The sequence below is a fragment of the Alosa sapidissima genome, chromosome 1 (genome assembly GCF_018492685.1).
Source record: "Alosa sapidissima isolate fAloSap1 chromosome 1, fAloSap1.pri, whole genome shotgun sequence".
NCBI lineage: Eukaryota > Metazoa > Chordata > Actinopteri > Clupeiformes > Clupeidae > Alosa > Alosa sapidissima.
This window is the reverse complement of record NC_055957.1, coordinates 51,104,169-51,124,563: the sequence shown is the minus strand read 5'-3', so window position 1 is coordinate 51,124,563 and position 20,395 is coordinate 51,104,169. Positions and strand designations below refer to the sequence as shown.

Genomic DNA, 20,395 nt, shown 5'->3' with positions numbered 1-20,395 from the left:
TATTATCAATGAAAACAACTCATAATGAAGTGGGGGAATTCACAGTTTTTAATCTATAGCCCTATTGTAGGATGTTGTTCGAGTAGGCTAATCTGTTATCGTTTTACCACTTCAGGTCAACTTCCGTACAACTCGTTATCATGGAAGCAGAAATAGAACTTACTGTATAGGCTATATATATATATATATATATATATATATATATATATATATCTGTCACTCACTGTCACTCACAAAGTTAGTTGGTGAACGTTATTAGGTAATAAGCTATTCATTAGAATATACTGTATATTAGACATGTCAGGGGGGATGGCATGACGAGTCATTGAGAGTATACTAAACAACAATGACATATTAATGTCATTAGAAACAGCCTTATCATCCTCGCCGTCATCTTTTACCCCACCACAACCACCACGATCACCATCAGCAGCCAATTGTACAACTCCTCAGATATGCGTGGACGAAGTACGCCAGATCTTCCAGCGACCAGCACCAAGATTTCAATTTGCCAGGAATTTTTCCTGCGAAGCCTCAGCTGGCGCTGTAAACTCCCGTAGAAGGTAAGTCCATTAACATTATTTTCTATGAAGTGACTTGCTATGAAGTCTGATAGCTGGCATACATTTTAACGTTAGTGGGACTGTCATAAAATAAATGACCTGTAGATGTCAATGTAGGCTTAAGGTTAACGTTAAATATGTAGCAGCAGGCTAGATAGTGTGTAACTAAATTATATTCCGGTGCACAGTAGGCTAAATGTCCTTGTATGTTAATGCTGAAAGTGTTCAATAAACAGTAAATCTTCACTCCCTTGTCCGGACATCAGCCTTTTAGTGACATCACATAAGCGTATTGCTCGAGCTAGCTCAAAGTTTTAAATCACACTGAAAAAGACATTTGAAAAAGACCAGTAGCCAATGTTAACCTGAAGCTAGTACCTGCTAGCAAAGCAGTGACGCTAGTCTAGAACAACACATAGGTTATAGATATGAATGATCAGTTGCTTTATTTACTTTTTTTGTATCTTTCAACATGTCTACAGAAGACGTGTCAGAAGTGATGGAGCATCAAGAGAAGAGAAGTATGCTTGCTGCCATCACCTGGCCATGGCACAGTGCCAAGGGGACAGCTGAGGCTTCAACTAAGTCAGAATGGCCATATCCTCTCCGGGGTCAATTTCAAGAAAGACTGGGATGAGGCACAGGTGTTGGCGCACATCCGACATCTTTTTCAGACAAAAATGACCGAATATACACAGTAAGTTTTTATTTCCATCTCGACTTGGGAAGTAACTCGGTAATGTAATGTCATTGAAAAGTCTACTCTAAGGAAACGGGCAGTTAGTTACTTCTGTTCAACTCTGATCAGAACTTTACTTAACGTCTAACTCCCTTCAATGACCCCACCCCTCGGACACCTCCCCCCAATCACAAACCCATCAAAAATGATTGACACGTTCTTTGACATGGGAGGGAGCGGGAGATACACAAACACTTGCGCACACACATTTACATTCACACACCCGCACGCTCAGACCGCGAAAAACAGGGGGTCGACTCGCAAGCAGACGTCACAATTACATTCTAAATGGAAGCATGTATACAGTCTATGGTGTGAACCAGTTCCCAGATCCCCAAAAATGTCATGTTGCGCTCTTGAGTGCCAAATCAAGAGAGAAGAGCAACTCAGCCCATGCTAACATTACCGTTTTTAGCGTGTAGTTGCAACCTGAACCTGGCACTAAACACAACAGGTACATTTTTAAAAACATAAGCACTTATGTACATTAGAACTTTGCATCCACCCTTATCTTATTTTGTTTTGTTATTTTTTTCCAGCTCTTAGGGAAGACAGGTACTTTGTAGCTGGAAGGGCTGTTGCTGTGTGCCTGGTCCATGGTGGACCTCCACCAAATTTATTGTCAAACACATTGTTTGAAAGCATTGTCAAGGGCCCTGGGCAAACCTGTGTTGGAGGATATAGCTGATTTTGAGCTACGTGAAAAATTGAAAAGGGTTAGTTTGCACTGTAATTTCTTCATTTATTTGTGTTATTTAACTTATTTAGTTTGGCGCCAACATATCAGCATCTTCTACTTGTAAATGTGTATGTGTGTATATGAGTAATTAACTCGTTTAACCAAGTCTTTCAGGTTTCAGAGTCTGAAACCCTGGAGGACCTCAAAAATGCCACAGGACCCCTACAGGACTACCTTGCCAATGCAGGTTGTCTGAGACAGCTGACAAACATTTCACACAAGGAAAGGCTGGTGGAGGATGTTCTACTCTTCCAAGTCGTAAATAGAGTCCGTGCACCATTTGAAAGGTGTGTTGTGACTATAGGGAAATGTGCAGGGTTTTTTTCTTTGGAAGGACTACTTCTACTGTACTTCAAGTTTCAACACTCACAAATCAAGTTATTATGACCGCCGCGCAGCGAAGCGGCGGTCATATAGGTTTAGTCAGATTTTTTTTTTTCTTTTTTTTCTTTTTCGCATGCCCAAATTTCCGTCAATGAGTCCCGGGACACTGAAAGACCGGGGTACACGGAACTTGGTGGGCATGTAACCCCACATGGATAGCATGGAACCATCGTTTTTCGTTTTGATCTGTAGCCCCCCCGCTGGACTGGACCCCCCGAAAGGAGGGTAGGGCAGACACAGTTTTCTGTGAATATCTCGAAAACCGTAGGGTTTAGGAGGACCATTTTTTTTTTGTATGTTGATCTCAAGGGGCCATGTCAACCCATTCCATAACCACTCATTTCATGTATAGCGCCACCTAGTTAAACACAAAAAAGTAAAAATGAGGTGTTGTAATTGAAGGTATCTGTGACCTAACATAGTCAAAACTGCACGAAATTGGAAGTGTAGGATCATTATGACACCCTCTGTATGCACGCCAAGTTTCGTGGAATTCCGTTCATGGGGGGCCACACAATAAATTAATTTATGTTACTATACACCAACTGGCCTGTAGGTGGCCGGAGACAGTTTTCTGTGAATATCTCGAGAACCGTAGGGCCTAGGAGGTCCACCTTTTTTTTGTATGTTGGTCTTAAGGGGGCATGTCAACCCATCCCATTACCACTTATTTCATGTATAGCGCCACCTAGTTAAAAATTAAAAAGCAAAAAATTAGGTGTTTTCATCTCAATATCTCTGGCTGACAAGGTCAAAATTGCACGAAATTAAAAGTGTAGGATCATTATGACACCCTCTGAATGCATGCCAAGTTTTGTGTACTTTCGTTCATGGGGGGCCTTACAATAAAATAATTTATGTGTACATTTAGTGACGTACACCAACAAGGATTCCCGGGACACTGAAAGACCGGGGTACACAAAACTTGGTGGCCATGTAACCCCACATGGATAGCATGGAACCATCGTTTTTCGTTTTGATCTGCAGCCCCCCCGCTGGACTGGACCCCCCGAAAGGAGGGTAGGGCAGACACAGTTCTCTGTGAATCTTTTATGGTATGTTGGTCTCAAGGGCCCACATCAACCTGGCTCATAATCACTCATTTGTGATTTGCCCCCCCCCCCCCGCCCCGGTCAAAAATGAAAATGCAATATTATTCTGCTTTAATCGCCCCTATCTTCAGTTAAGATGTTCAGAACTGCACCAAATGTTATGTGTATGATTGACCTGGCATTCTCTGGGGGTCTGGGGGTATGCCAAGTTTCGTAGAATTTCATCCATGGGGGGGGCTAAAAAAATTAGGTTATGTGTACATTTAGTGACTGTACACTCATTGGCCTGTAAATGGCGATGCACACATATAAACATGCACACACACAGGCACCCACATACTATCGGTATTAGAACGGCCGATACATAATTACAAATTCAATAGGATCAAAAGAAAGCCAAAATATTCATCATCATCATCATGGCTGCATTTTCAGTATTGGCGATAAGTAGTCGTTTGTCCACTAGATGGCGCATCGTTGCAGTGAGACGTAATTTTTTTGGAAGTTAAAAGTGGGTTGAAAAAATAATGGACACTTCCTACAAGGACTGTAATTTACCGCAGCGAACATCAAATAAGGACAGGACGATGTTCACATGAAGTGTAAGTGAGGATGAAGTGAGGATGTTTATCGGACATGCTTGGTTTTTACTGCAGGTACGTTAATCTTGTAATATCAATAAGGACCTAGGTAATGTTTGATTGATTGCATTTGTAGAAAACTATAAATGCGGTTATACCAAGCAAATTGATAGCAGCACTGTTTGTATCTTTCAACTGTCATTTATTGCACGTGCTACAAAATCATTCTGTGCAATGGAAGATTTACCAACGTTACACCGGTCTGATACAGTTTTGCCTATACATGCGTGAGACTGAGACGCCTGTTTATTTTGTTTTAAGTGCGTGCAGGGTGTGAGAGGGGAATCGATGTGCTTTGATTCCAGCTTGGTAGTTGTAGTCTGTGAAATTAAAAAGCACGTGTGTGTGAAGTATCCAAACAATGACACCTTCATTTCATTATGGCTGCTTTAGCAACACACCTTAAGCTACTGTGTAGTGGGTCCCATTTAGAAGTGGCTACTTCATTCGCGCTTTCCTTGACTCATGGAACTGCGTGAATGTTATTACAACTTTTCGCCACGATATGGCAGTTTAAGTCCGCTTGATACTGTAAGTCGTAAGCCATTGGTTTCCAAAGGAGATTTTATTTGTGTCGCCAGCATAGCCTATTGACAATTTATGTTGTAAATAGGCCTACCTTATAATCCTACCTGTAGCTTAGGGAAGCTAACAGCTTTCTATTAGGATCTAGTTTGTTAGTTACCGTTTTGTCATAACTCCCTAATGCATTTTTGCATTTAGAATAGCCAGAGCGTGTATATCTCAATCGGAAAATTAAACAATATCGGGTGCCTATGGACTAGGCTGGGTGAACCCAGCCTGATCTGCCCGGTATTTATTTTTTGATTTCTTAAAAGATTGAGCTTGGTCTGATGAAAGCCAGACTAGCCATGGACCTCAGTTACACAATGCAAGGGAACATGAATCAGCCTATATTTGCACGAACAATAACGGACAAAAGCTCTTCAACTTTGGCCCGTTAAAATGTGTATGAACAGTCTAGCGACGCATTTCATCAAGGCCTATTTGGACATGTCAGTTATTTGCACCACTGGTTAGATGTAAAACAGCATTTCGTTTCAGACTACTGTTACTTAATTTGTGCATTAACAATAACGTTTCAGACTACTGTTACTTAATTTGTGCATTGACAATAAAGTATTACATGAACTAAAGATGACTAAAATCTTATGTAGAAGAAGAAACATTCACAAAAAATCCATCCATCCAAAAATGACCTTTGTTTTTGATAGCTGTTGAAAACGGCATGGAACTGACAGAGATGTTTTTGTTTATAAATACATAATAAATAAATAAATAACATTATGCTGATACCTTTTGCTTTTCCCAAATACAATGTAGCCTACAGGTGTAAGTGACCTTTCATCAATCCAGTTGCAATGGATGAACTGTGATGAACTGCCCTACTTGTGATTGTTTAGAGATTTTAAAGGTTTTATAACAATGCTACATCTTCTTTGGCTATTCTACAATCTATTCACCTTTTCAGCACCAGTAGGCTACTTTCTGTGCAGCCGCACACACACACTCAGGCATGCCAAACAAGCATACACAAAAGTTTCAAGAGTGGGGGATGGAGTAAAATATGGAGACAAATTGAAGTGTGATTTATTTTCGCGGAACGGATGTACAGGACTGAGCGGCGGTCATATTTTGTACCGCTATGCGGTACATCTAGTTATTATTTCATCACAGAAAACACTCACTTTACTCCGTTCTTTAGAGTGAGCCTTGCTTGAAGTAATCTAACATGGCTAACTGGATATGAGCCTGTGTGATGATAGTAATGCTCATGTTGAGTGATGTTGGTGAGAAAACATAATCTTTGTATGGTTCTGGTTTTCAGATTCCGAGAAGGACTGAAGACCTTGGGCATACTTTCGAAGATACAAGAACATCCACAAGCATTCCATCCCATCCTTTGCCACCAACCTGTTCATTTAACTGCGGACAAGTTGGATGACTTGTTTGAAATCCAATGGTCAGTGGAAGGAAGCAACAGACTAAATGTAGAGTGTCAAATTGTGACCTTTTGGAGGGATTTCCTACAGGATACTGAAGGTAAACATGTGTTCACTATGTATTCACTATGGCACATGTAGGAAAATATGGGGATCACAGATAGTTATTTGAATAAAATTGCAATGGTCAGTTACAGTTACAATTGTGACGCCCCAGCTCTACCATGGTACTTTTTTGCACTACACATCCACATGCTGACCTACACGACAGTTTGCTTTGCCTTACATATACTGACTTTGTAAATATCTCATTTAATAAATATACTTTTGCTTAAAATATACTTTGGTATGGTCTCCACTTGTCGTGCTCACCCCGAGCCAAGTGGTTACAACACAATCGGTGAACACCATTTTATTTGTCAAGTCTATAATGTTTGATAATCATGTCTGAAGAAAGGCATTCAGCCCAAAACGTCACATGTGGTGATTAAATCTTTTTCATAAGGAGTTTTCAGTGTGCGGACTAACGTCATTTTTTAAGTCTATAATGTTTGTAATTATTACTCTGTGTTATTTTATCTTATCTTAAAGATGAACTGAACTGAAAGAATCAACATTGATAATGTGTTGATTATGACAATTAAAAATAAATTACACTAAAAAATGTAATTAAAAATCAATACGTAGCCTTTTTTAAGTAACACCAAAATTGCGTTTGTTAGTATTAGAACGCTGCCAGTTTCAGTGACGTCACTGGCATGGTAGGACCTGAGAAGTTCTATTGGCAACAGCTGCAGCATATTATGTATACACGAAAATTAGTAATTTTAATGGCATGGGTTACACATTTGAGCCTGTGAGCAGACATCTCAACCTGCAAAAAGTCATTTCAGGGAGGTATCACGAAGCGAATATATATATCAGGATATATATATATATATATATGTAAGGGATAATGCCCAGAAATAAATGGACGACGTGGAGGTGTGAACTGTTCGACGCAAAGCGGAAGGACAGTTGCTTCCGCGAAGTCCATTTATTTCTGATAATGGACGCATTAAAGGGCATTATCCCGTTTATACCATGGTCACTTATGAAATAAATAAATATGAAATCAATTATTAATACTAAATGAGTTTTAGAGCTAAAATCGTTAGTTTTTTCAGCTGTTTATCGCAACACTGTGGAATGTTGATAAGTTGATTGTTGATAATGCTGCCTTGGTTACCAACTAGCGTTTGAGCCAGCACAGTGATTTAGAACTGTCATCAGGCAATTCGAACGGAACGTCTTTTTATAGGTGTAGTAGGGCCTATATCACTTTTTAAACGATACCCTTTTCAACCTAGACCATGGTATAAATATATATATATATATATAATAAAATAAATAAATACTAAAAAGTCAGTACACCAAAAAAGTAATTGTGAAAATAAAATATGTAGATCTTGCAGTTTGGTCTTTTCATGTAGCCTTGGCAACTAGCCATATAGTATAGGCCTGAATAATGCACATGAATTGACACTAGTTTTGCAATCATTTAACCCACCATGGGCAATGCTAACACTGTTACAAACAGTGCAGCATGCAAGACTAGGCCTATCATTATTTTTTACTCTTATGAACAAGGGTACACTTTGAAATGGGTCTTACATTTTCCTTTTTTGGGGGCACCGACTCTGCCGTGACTCTCCTGTTCCTAGATACACTGAACTGATTTAGTTCGGGAGAATATAGATAAAAAGCCCGCCTACACTGAAAACTGATTGGTTGATTTAGCGAAACAGGCCAATCAGGATGCTCTCTGTCTTGGATGTGCTCAGACACACACGCATAGACATAATATTATCTATGCGCACCACCCCTCTTTCTCTCCCCTGTCGTGCGCGCGCTACACTCAGATGCACGCGATTTTAGGTCTCCCTCTCGCGTGCCCGCTCTTGATCGCTCGCTCTAGATTCCGGGAGTTTTTCTCTAATTTGCGGGCGTCAGGGAGACGCTATCAATATGCATGAGACTCCCGGAACTTCCGGGAGACTTGGGATGTCTGATAAGACCGATTCACAAACAATGTTTTGTGGTGGCATTTCATGTCGCGATGTTTTGAAATTCGTCTAACAATCACGAGGGAACAATTTTGCATTGTAGGCATAACTAAGGGATGCAGTAACACCACCAACAACAAACAAAACTAGCCTACTCATTGTTTACATGTAGCAGGCTACATTAAATGTAACGTTTCATTGTGAATCAAATTAAAAGATTCTCCCCTTTGCAAACGTTGGCATCATATGGTGACAGATTAATTGGGGGCCAAGCAGCGAAGCTGCGAGGACCTCATTGTGTTTCTACGTTTTCCTATTATTATTATTATATGCAATGCCAAGTTTCAAGTCGGCAACTCGAACCCTCTAGCGCCACCAACAGGCCAAAGTTGGAAGTGTGTTCACTCACGTAACTTTTGACCCGTAGGTCCGATTTTCAAAAGTCAGGTATCGTTGGAATCCTTGGACCAAGCCGAGTTCAACGCACCCTATGACGTTATTTTCCGCCATTTTGGATTTCATCAAAAACACTTAAAATGTATCAGGGGTCACATACTTTCTCTGATTCCCACCAAATTTTAATCATCTTCAGACCAAGCCTCACAAAAGTTATCACTTTTCGTCTAAGGAAGTATTACCGTTCGCCCGTAACAGCCAATCAAAATTTGCGGCGAAGCCGCCAAACAGGAAGTGAGCTCATATCTCAGCAACCCTTGCATTTATCAAAGCCAAAATTGGTGCATGGACTCAGGACCCAATCAGGGGGACGCTCAATAAATCTGGTGACCTTTGACCTCTAGGGGGCGCTGTAATTAAGAATCATGCCTTTTGGCCTGTAGCAGCAGTTTTGCTTAGAATTAAAATGCACTAGTGGTGTCTGGTAGTACTGTTGAATGTCCTTAGGCCGAGCCAATTTGTGATGTCATCGTAATTGATTCGGCCGCCATATTGGATTTAATCAAAAACACATACAAGTTTTCGCAGGTCACAAATTTCAGCGGATCCTCACCAAAATTGGCAGAGACCATCTTCAGACCATGCCTTATCAGTGCATTGCTTTTTGGAACATTTGACAGTAGCATTCGGCTGTAACAACCAATCGAAACTTGCTGCGAAGCCGCCAAACAGGAAGTGAGCTCATATCTCAGCAACCCTTGCATTTATCAAAGCCAAAATTGGTGCATGGACTCAGGACCCAATTAGGGGGACGCTCAAGAAATTTGGTGACCTTTGACCTCTAGGGGGCTCTGTAATTGGCAAAAATGTATTTTGGCCTGTAGTTGCTGCATTATTCTGCACTGGAGGTCAATGGCAGCCCATAGAACCGTCTGGTTCATCCTGATGATGCACAAATAATTTGGTGACCTTTGACCTCTATGGGGGCATTGAAATCACAGCAAGCATGATCCTATCTCAATCGATCTTTTATTTTTGATGTGAAACTGATACAGCGAGTTCCATTCAATTAATTCTAATGCGTGCGTGCAAGGGTGGGACGGGCAGGGGTGATTGCGGCGGTGAGTTGGCTGGTTGAGGGGGCGGCGACACTCAGCCCTGGTTCAGTCACACAAAATCAGTTATGTTTTGATGCGAAATTTGACCTTGTAACTCAGCCAATCTTGGGTTGTTTTGCATGGAACTTGCTGTGACTGCTTAATTCTATATGCCTGATACCACAGCATTGAGTTGCATGGCAAATCTGGCCTGCTGAACTGCCTGCTTGGCCCCCACATTGCTGCTTGCAGCTATATTTTAATAATGTTGCTGCGTGAATCATGGTAAGCGTGAATGAAGTGGCCACTTCTTAATGGGACTCACTGTATGGAAGTAGACTAAGTAAAATAGAGATGTTTAAAATAAGATAAAGTTAGGATATGCCCGCTTGACAACGGAAGAGATAACTGGCCTTTGGCCATAGCAACCATCCATTTAGAACGACTGGCCTTCATAGCAACCAAGGATCTTAGCTGTGATTCATGTAGCTACAGTATGCATGCAATGTGATGCAAAGTATAGAAAGGTGATGAAATATACAGAGACAGGTGAAGAAATATAGTGCAATGTAGACAGTAGTATACAGTTGATTTACAGAAGGTGGTTTAGAGTAATATGAATTAAATATAAATATGTACAGTGTATTATGTAAGAAGCCTTCCGTAATGATATATATATATATAGCCTCGGAAACATAGAGACGTCGAGCTATATCCTCACTTGAAGGAGCTTGTGTGGACAAGTAGGGTGAAGAGTTAAATGGCAATGATGTTATTACATATTCGTTAATCTGACTCCATTTGATTAATAATTTGTATCACCAATCAATTACCAAGTAACTAGTTTATCAGCTATGGAGGAGAATGGCATGGCACACTACGAGAATTGAAGTTATCCGATTGGTAGGCAAATGAACAATTTAATAGGCATTAAGTCTTAAAGGTAAATGTAACCCATATCACTTCAGTTGAATGTACAAGTAAACTCACATAGTCTACTGTAACAAAGTAGCAAATGGTAACAAAGGAAACTTAACCAATTCACAGAGGTAAACTTGACAAGTTAGAGATAACTGATACACCAGATAAAACAATACAAACCCAGAGATAGAGAAAAGGGGAGAGAGAGAGAGGGGGAAAAGAGAGACCCAGAGAAGAGGTCCAAGGTGGAAAAGAAGAGAAGATGGGAAAAGAAGCCCCAAGATGGGAAAGAAGACAGAAGAGCCAGGAGGACCAGAGCCTCCACTTTTATCATTCACTTGGGCCACCCCCGACTCATCAGAGCCTTTGTTGTCTGAGGTGGATGGGTGTGGCCCAGGTGGATATCATAACTTTATGCTACAGTTTAATTCTTAATCTACAACTATGCACAGATAAATTCAATTGTACCAAAACCATAATCAGACTGTTGCCCACATTACAAGTATTAATTCAAGACCAAACATAAATGTATTATTCAAAACACATATTTACAGAGCAATACTGTATGATAATGAGGTTGGCCTATCTCACCACAAGACATCAAGTAGGCCCAGGACTGAGTTATCTCTCAGTAGAGGGGCCAGAACAAGGGGAAAATGGTCACTTTATGCATGAGCGGGTGTTGGGGATCTTTGGCCATGGCCAGCTAAGACAATACAGATCAAACACAGGCATCCACACATGTAAAATGAATGCAAAAAGGCATTCTTTAGAAATGCATATGGTTTGGGCAAAAGACAGGCCTTACAATTAGCAGTTATTAATGTACCAACAACAAGCAAGGAATGTGAATTTTGGCACATTTTCATGATCCTGGGTCGTTATGGGCCAAACAGAATACGGTGTTGCTAAAATTACTCCTATTGTGGCTATTAGAGACATGCGTTCATGAGTATCCAGCTACATTCAATGAGTTAAATACATTCACACACACAAAAAAACATCACTAATGTTATGGACATTCCTTTATTCTGAGATACATCAATAGGCTCACCAAACAATCCCAAACAGACATAAGGTCTTTATAGAGCAAATCCATATAGATTATTTGTCAAATAAACCAGTAAAACAGAATTAGGGGATGGAATATATAACATTATTTATTTTTGCAGCTAATCACTGCTGTTGTTTTATTTTATTGATTTGATTTTAGTCATAGAAGCTAAATTCGAAGGCAGGCCACAGGTAAAATCCAACGAACCGCATTCACCCCGCAAGGCAATAGTTGAATAGAGCTTTTGAGGTATTGCCACTGCTCCAACACTGAAAGGCACTGTTAGAATGCTTGGATCAAGCCAGGTTCAGCATAGCGTATGTCACTGTCTGCTCACGTTGGTGACCGGACCAGGGCAAGCACACTTTCGCAGTTCCCGCCGGAAATGACGTCTAGTTTATTAATTCATTTCAAACGTTCCAATATGGATAGCGCCGCGCAGCCCAGTTGGATCTCTCGCTATGTTCAAACATTCCAATGTGGATAGCGCCGCGCCGCCCAAACGTTCCAATGTGGATAGCACTGCGCCGCCCAGTTGGATCTCTCGCTATGGTCAAACGTTCCAATATGGATAGCGCTGCGCTGCCCAGTTGGATCTCTCGCTATGTTCAGCTGGATGGGTGGTGTCCTGTTTTGCATAAACTTAGTTCGAACGGATAGCGCCGCGCTGCCCAACTGACCTGTCGCTAAGCGCCACCCTTAGAACGCTGATGAGCCAATGACAGTCCAGCCTCAACGGGACTCGGACATCAGCTCGGACAACTCCATAGGAAACAACAGGGGGCAGGCATAAAATGACAAATTAATGGTTATTTATGGAGTTTATTAACTCAAAAAACCCCGACGGATAACCATGGTCAAACGTTTTGCATTGGGGACGTGTAATACTGATAGCCGGTACCCCGAGAGGCTAGAAAACGGGGTATATTTTCATCAAAAGTAGCCTACAGGACGTCTCTCGCGTTTGCAACAACTCGACGTAATGTAGGCAACTAAGCCAACAACGTGGGCACAGGTTCCCTGTTAAATCCCAAGATGAAAATGCTCATTAACCAACTACTATATTCTTACTACATCAAATATTAACGTAACCTAACATATCTTAGTATCAATCTTCCAGTAGCTAGCTAGCTAGCATTAACGTCAGTAGGATTTGCACGGCTACTCGCCACAACTGCTTGTCACCTTGTATGTATTCTAAAGTTTTGAATACACCCCTCCATAGCATAATTAAGTCCCTTTTGATAGCTTCTGGAGGAAAGTAAATCCTTTTATCGACCAAAACGTCCTTAAAGCCTGCTTTCATATACAGTCAGCTGCCATTGTCCACAATGTATTTCTAATCAAGTCTGGTTTGTTTGTCCGAGTTTTCACATGGTAACAATGGGGGGCGGGGCATAGCGACAGGTCAATTGGGTCGCTAGCTCCGTCCAGCTGGATGGGTGGTGTCCTTTTTTGCTTAAGCTTTTGAATTGTTTGGCCTCCCATACTAAACAGCACAATCTGCATAGCCTAGGGTGCTGGTTAAAAGATTTTAAATGAACTTGATGAAAAAATCTCATTTTAGTAAATAGTGCTGTGAGCGACCGAGGCAGCCAGCCCACCAGTTGGGATGTGAGTTTGGGGTTGTAGGTGGAAAAGGAGGTGCAGGAGAGGTTTTAAACGGTTAAACTCTATTTATTAAATAACCAAAGAATAACCAAAAAAGGAATAGCAATAGGCTTGCAAAGCAGCACACTTATTGTTCTTCTTAAGTTTTATTTTTCCCGTCAACCTAATTTTTTGTCAGCTCTAGCGCCTAGGCCCTTTGAGACAGAGACACCGTTCCAACTTTAAAACGTCCGGTCAGTACCGGTGTAAGTTGCTTGCGAAGATGACATCAGGTGGGCGTGTCGTTCGTCCGCCATATTGGATTGAACAGAAAGCGAAACTAAATTTTCACAGGTCACAAATTTGGTCCGAACGCCACGAAACTTGACGTACATTATCCTTGGACCAAGCCTCACAAAAGTTACCAGAAGGATTTTTGATTTTCGAAAGCGTTTGCCCGTCACAGCCAAACGAAATCGGCGGCGAAGCTCCAAAACAGAAAGTCGTCCATATCTCAGGAACACTGTCACATTTCGATACCAAATTTTGTATTTGAACTCGGGACTTAAAAAAAAAGAAAACATTCCAAAAGTTTCCAGCATTTAGCAAACCACCCACCTGTATTTGGTAACCTTCCACATTTGCAGTTGTACTGGTACATCTGCCTTCCAAGTATGCACAATGTCTCTGGGCAGCCACAATGTCTCCGGGCAACCTTGCCCAATCATGAAATCCTTGCTCTGCCATGGGATAGTATGGACTTACGAACTGAAATGGTAAGGAGAACATTAGCTATTTATTGCTGACGTAGTACAGTTATTTTCACATTGACGGTATTCAAATTAAATTTTTCATTATTGTTAAATTCATGATGGGAAAGTATTATTAAAAATGTTACAAGTATGCAAATGCATATGTTTATGGGCATTTAGGTTTTACTTTGTTGTTTTGTTGTAAAGACATGCAAGGCATTCTGGGCCATGTAATGAACAGTGGTCGGCAGCACTCCATACGTATTAATATGAATAGGTGTTTCTGTAAACCTAGGGACAATAAACAGCTATCTCTGTTACAAAAACGAGCTGGTAATCGCTCATTGAAGATGGAACTATGATAAAATGATTGTTTTCCTAAAATCATGGAGTTGACGAAAGAATAAGCAGGAAATGTCACGTTAATGTTAAATAGCCTACATCTGAACGCTAGGTGGCAACGTTGTATTACATTTCACTAAATACGTGTGAGCTTCACAAGTAAGGAAGGTGCAAATATTATGTAATTTATAATGGGAAATTATTGGAAATGTTATTTCTTGTTTATTCTAATAGCAAACCACACACATCCATTCGTAATCACAAGTACACTTTTAATACCTTGAAAAGACTCTCATTTTGTTTATTTGATGTTGCCTAGCAACGCAGCCTTTAGAGCAAAGATTCTAGAACAGGGCTTCAGAGAGACACGTTTTGAGTTTGTGGCCAAGAACCTAAACTATCGGTTTCCATGTGTATGTGCTGGATGGTATGCGTCCTTTATGAAAGTAAGGGCTATATTTTAACGGTCTGAAACGGAAGTGTCTGTGCAAAATCTTGGGCGGATCTTGGGCACTGATGCTATTTTACCGGCGGGATATTTGACTGTTGCGCACAACGCAAATCTAAAATGGGGTGGTCTGAAGTAGCTACATTAATCATGGGTGTGGTTTGGGCATAACGTGCAATAAACCAATCAGGGCGTCATATCACATTGCCTTTAACAACAGGCACGCTTGTTCCATAGCTGATTGCTATTATGGTGGCGTATTTGCCAGGCGCAGCCAGGAGCGTTCACAGCGCTATAATTTTACTGTTCAGTTAGGAACTGTCAGCTATTGATTTTTCCTCTTGACAAAATGTAATACTTGTCACAAAGACATACTTTCCGATGTTTTGGGATCACTCTCACTGAATCACGAGATTATGAATGCATGGTGATATTTTTGCTATGTACAATGTAATCTAACATTACCTCTCTATAGACAATGCATATCTTCTGTCAGTTAATCTCTTCTCTCCCGTGCTGCCGCTGTGGCATTTGGGTTAAATGGCATCGGCATGCAATTCAACATCACGTCTCCTTAAGTCCTCTAATATTTCCTAATTTACATCAACACATCCGTGATTCGTGAAAATGTGTACGCTAGATGTATGCCTATTTTTCACATCTTAATGGACACCACACTGATTTTCCTCGAGTGGTATATTTTCTTTGAAATTATGTATGGTTTACCAAAATGGGAACTACGTTGTAGATGAGTGGAGCAAAGTGTGCGTTGCGCAGCACAGGCGGCCTGTGAGAAACAGTTTCCAAGTTGACCTAACTTTCAACTCTGCACAGTATATCCCATTAACTGCATGACAGTAGGCTATTTACAATATTTTCTGTTAAGAGTTTGTAAACACTTTATCATCAACTTAATGCACGCACAACATTCGTTTGAGCAGGAGAGAGAATGAATGGGTGCAGCAACTACAGAAATTGTAGCCATACTTGCTGCTTTCTTGTACTACCACTTGGGATGTGAGTTTGGGGTTGTAGGTGGAAAAGGAGGTGCAGGAGAGGTTTTAAACGGTTAAACTTTTTTTATTAAATAACCAAAGAATAACCAAAAAAGGAATAGCAATAGGCTATTATTAAGTGTGCTTGCAAATTAAACTGTGCTTGTTAATTAAACATTACCTCGATTAAGGCTATTTGGGTATGGCTTAAGGCTTGACTACACGGTGGTAGCGAAAATCGAAATCTGCTTTTGATAGCCTACCGGTGCCGCTCCACAAAACGAAAAAATATCTTAATTTGCTGTCTATGTTATTGTCAGTGTTGGGGGTAACGCAACTACGCAAATCAAAACAGTGTCTTAATTTGCCCTACTTCTTGACTGCAATGTAGTCAATTGACTGCTTGACATGTCATTTTTATTTTTCTGTACAATAAACAAATACATCTGCTTTATGCCGCAGAATTACATTCATATTTGGCTGACTGCAGACGCGCCACTTCCCTCCCCATATTCCAAGATTAAGATAGTAGCCTATACAAAAAGCACTTCATACTATCATAAACAAATCGTTAAAACGAATAGCTATTTGCAATTTGACAAAACACTGGTCCTCATTTTGCGAATGCGAGGACAATATGAGCCTGTTGCATTTAGTTAGATGTCCGAGTGACACATAATGTTTGAAAACCACTGGCTCGTAATCACAATAATTTAACACACGACAGTTGGATAGCCTACTTCATCATGTCCCCATGCCTACATTTTTGTGAGTAGCATAGAGATCGTTAAAAACAATAAAGTATGGCTCTCCGTTTGGGACATCGAAAACTTATATTTTTAATAGATGCTGACTTGCAAAAGCCTCGGGATAACACGTTATCTCCACTATCATCAGTCATGCCCCTTGATCAAAGTAGGGAATGAAATAAAAGTTTGAGAACCACTGGCTTAACAAGTTACCTGCAGTCCAGAACACAGAATCTGTTGCAATATTCTGATGATCGGCGATGATATCGGCAAATGTTTGTTTTCCAAAGTAAGAATTTCACTTCACCATGCACCTTCGACAATGAATAGCTCATTACAGTGCATGAAAATGCACTGTACTGTTCTTCCTAGGCTTCTTATTCTTATGCTTATTACAGTGCATGAAAATGCACTGTACTGTTCTTCCAAAATGTCTTATTACAGTGCATGAAAATGCACTGTACTGTTATTCCAAGGCATTTTATTACAGTGCATGAAAATGCACTGTACTGTTATTCCAAGGCTTTTTCTTCTTCTTCTGATTCTTCTTCTTCTTCTAACGCATTTAATGCAGCTTCAACCGTTTAACGTAGAAACTTCATTCAGACTGCGTTGTGTAGGTCTTACTTAGGACATGGGGGCTTTGTATTTTTCATCTTTGTAACTTTTATACTTTTTAAACTATTAATTAAAAACTATCAAAATTTCCCCATTGACTTAACATTGCCCTTTATGACATCACAGCAATTAGAATCCTATGGCAGGTGTTCAGGCCACCTGGATCAACTGCCAGTCTCAGGCTTTAAGCATACAAACTGGCCCTATTAAGACTACACATCCTGTTCAACTGCTTCCTCTGCCAAAAACGGTTTCAAAATAAAAGTCCTCACTACAATATTTCACTGTTAAACAATTTAACCCTTTAAACTACTGAACTTTTTAACTGTTCAGCCATTGTAACTGTTACTTGTCATCAACTATGACTCCTACCCACTGTAGCTAGTTAGCATGGTTAGCATTGCTAACATTGTTAGCATTTTTAGCAAAACTGCTAAAAATGATTAGCTAAGTAACATGGTTAGCATAGTTAGCATGTGAGCATGCTAGTTAGCATTTTTAGCAAAACTGCTAAAAATGATTAGCTAAGTTAGCTAAGTAACATGGTTAACATTGACTCTGTCTCAAATCGCGTACTTCTGCACTTACAATACCTAATTTGAGTACGTGAGGGTGTTCACACTGAAAATTCCAACGACACGAAGTGCGCTGCAAGTACCCGGATGGTGTACTCATAACGGTCAAAAGGCTGAGTGTGCAACGCTGGACACTTTTCGCCCTCAACGGTAGCCATCTTGACTACGAAGCGGAAGGGGAGGGACTATCAACCCAATTCAAACTTGCGATAATGGCGGCTGATATCGGGAGTAATTTGCTGGAAGCGGTGGTGGAGCAGGACCTTACAGGTCCATTCAGATGTAAGTTATTATGACATTTAATGCAAATGATCTATATTGCTGTTTTACACGCAGTACTATTATATTGTTGCCCGATATACGCCATAACTATGTTTATTTAGTTAAATCAGCGATTAGTTTTAACTCGGTACAGTGAACGAACTCGCAAAAGCTAGCTAAGAAGCATGATCAAAATGGTCATATTTAAGATGTTTGAAGTGTTGCATGTCTATATTTAGAGGTTATTTCACTATTTTGGCAGTCTGTGCTTTAATGGTAAGATACTTTACTGTAGTTCAGGTAACGTTGCTTGATGTCAACGCGATACACGAATAGCGATTGACTCGCAAAAAGCTAGCTAGCTAGGAAGCATGATCAAAATGGTCAAGTAGAAGTGTTGCTTTGTCTACATTATTGGAAGCTTAAGTGGTGCATGTGTATTTAGAGGTTATTGTTCGTCGGTCTGTAATTGAATGACCTGTAGCGCGAGTGTAGGTAGGTCAGGGTTTTTCAAAGTGGGAAACGAGGTAGGCTGGTGTGAACGCGATAACGCGAATGCTGGCAGTCACGTAAAAACATATGATAGAGCCCGTTAATGGCAGTCTTTACTGTACATTGGTGATATTATTATAGATTTGAGAGTCCGTTGTCGATATATTTTGTTCTTACGGACGGACGAGGACACCAGGGCCCTCATACTATGGCGTGCTGCCAATGTGTCCCTGTTTACAGGAAGAAGAAACGCAGCCATCAATGGATACGAGTAAGTAAACAAAAATAAGTCATTAAATCAACTATAGTAAGCATACGTTTTTGAACTATTAAGTAAGTATGACCTAAAGTACATCATTGGAAACTTAACCTTTTTTAAGCCACAAACTATTTTATGAAAGTGTAACTATTCATTTACATTATATTATTAACTGTTTTCTGCATTTGCTATGTCCACATTTGTTTTCTTTAGAAACTTCATATCTGAGAAAAGGCTGGGAGGGAAGGTGACCCCAGCCTTCTGCAAAAAAAAGTGGGAGAACTTAAAACAAAAGTTCAAGGTTAGTTGATTATTAGTTTCACTTGTCACTTTGCCTGTAAGGGAAGACGTCACAAAATATGTTGAGTTGTGAATTATATAGTTTGCAATAAGTTTTCATAAAAAGGACTAATTTGATGTAATTAATAACGTCCATGTTTAGTCAATATGGCTGCGGGGAAAACAACTCTATACCTACTAGACTGTCTGATAATGCCACCTCCTGACAACATTGCGTTGGGGTGTTTTTTTTGTTATCCTGTCATTTAATAACAGGATCTGAAGTGCCCCAAAACTGGAGTCAGCACAGAGGGGGGTGAGGCCACTGCCGCTTCTTGGAAGTGGTACACATTGATGGATGAGGCAATTGGGGGCAGGCCATCAGTGACACCGCCTGTCCTCATTGCCTCATCCACCCGGGATGTGGCAGTGGCTTCACCCCCCTCTGTGGTGACCCCTGAGCAGGCCAGTACCTCCATGGCATCCACCCCAAAGAGGCGGAGGGTGGATGTCATGGAGATTTTTGCAGACATGGAGAGGAAGGAGGAGCAGTTGGAGGCGGTGCTGCTAGACATGCAGCGAGAGGAAAAGGAGAGAGAGGAGGCCAGGCTCAGAGAGGCCAGGGAGGCTGCAGAAAGGGAGGAGAAGAGGATGCAGCTGATGATGGAGAGGGAGGACAGGCTCATCAGAGAGATGAGAGAGAGTGGGGAGAGGAGGGATAGGGAGGCGGCTGCCAGGGAGGAACGCTTCCTGGCAGTCCTAGAGAGGCTAGCCAACCGACTGTGACTAGTTGTAATTAAATAAATAAATAAATGGTATAATTAGGAAAACGTTACGCAGCATTCTTTCTGTTTTTGTTACTCTACATCTTAAAGAGGAACTTGGCAACTATTTCAACGTAATAAACACGTTTAGAAATCATTTGGATGGTTAAATGACCTGTTCTGGTGAAAATGGTGTCCAGGAAAGAGAAGTGAAGTGAGAAACAAGAAACTCGTTTTAAATCGTGTTTCTTACCTTGTAACATCCACATAGTTCTGCCAAACTTATGCTAACCGTTCACGAGCTTGTAAACAAATCCATGTGCTTTATCGTTACCTTTTCCCACAGTTTGAAATAGCATAATGCACAATTTCTCCAGCAGAGGGGGAAATCCTGCCAAGTTTCCTTTTAAGACAATATCAAGTGAATGTCTACACACACATGCACACACACAAGTTCTTCTAATTAGCCAAATTATTTATTCAATTAAATATAGTCGTGGTCAGGATTGTAACAACGAGCTGCCATCCTGTTTCTCTCCTCTGCTCCACAGACGGCACCTGGAGGTACTGGCTGGTCTCCTGCTGCACCCTCCCGGTTGACCTCTGGCTCATCTGGCTCCAGCAGGTCCCCATGGCTTAGGCAGATGTTATGGAGGATTGTGCAGCAGGTGATGAC

General features: G+C 40.8%; 1 protein-coding gene and 1 long non-coding RNA gene across 2 annotated transcripts; both read left to right on the top strand.

Annotated features, from left to right (window-relative positions):
• Positions 1–256: 256 nt before the first annotated feature.
• On the top strand, positions 257–5,990 carry LOC121720407. Its single transcript, XR_006034540.1, has 4 exons — positions 257–1,260; positions 1,842–2,018; positions 2,156–2,328; positions 5,968–5,990. It is a non-coding gene; the product is annotated as an uncharacterized LOC121720407 (long non-coding RNA).
• An 11,886-nt stretch (positions 5,991–17,876) lies between these two features.
• On the top strand, positions 17,877–19,785 carry LOC121707287 (ensconsin-like). Its single transcript, XM_042089775.1, has 4 exons — positions 17,877–17,946; positions 18,559–18,688; positions 18,890–18,977; positions 19,232–19,785. Exons 1-4 carry the CDS (start codon positions 17,877–17,879, stop codon positions 19,739–19,741), a joined length of 798 nt encoding a protein of 265 aa, XP_041945709.1. The 3' UTR covers positions 19,742–19,785.
• Positions 19,786–20,395: the final 610 nt, after the last annotated feature.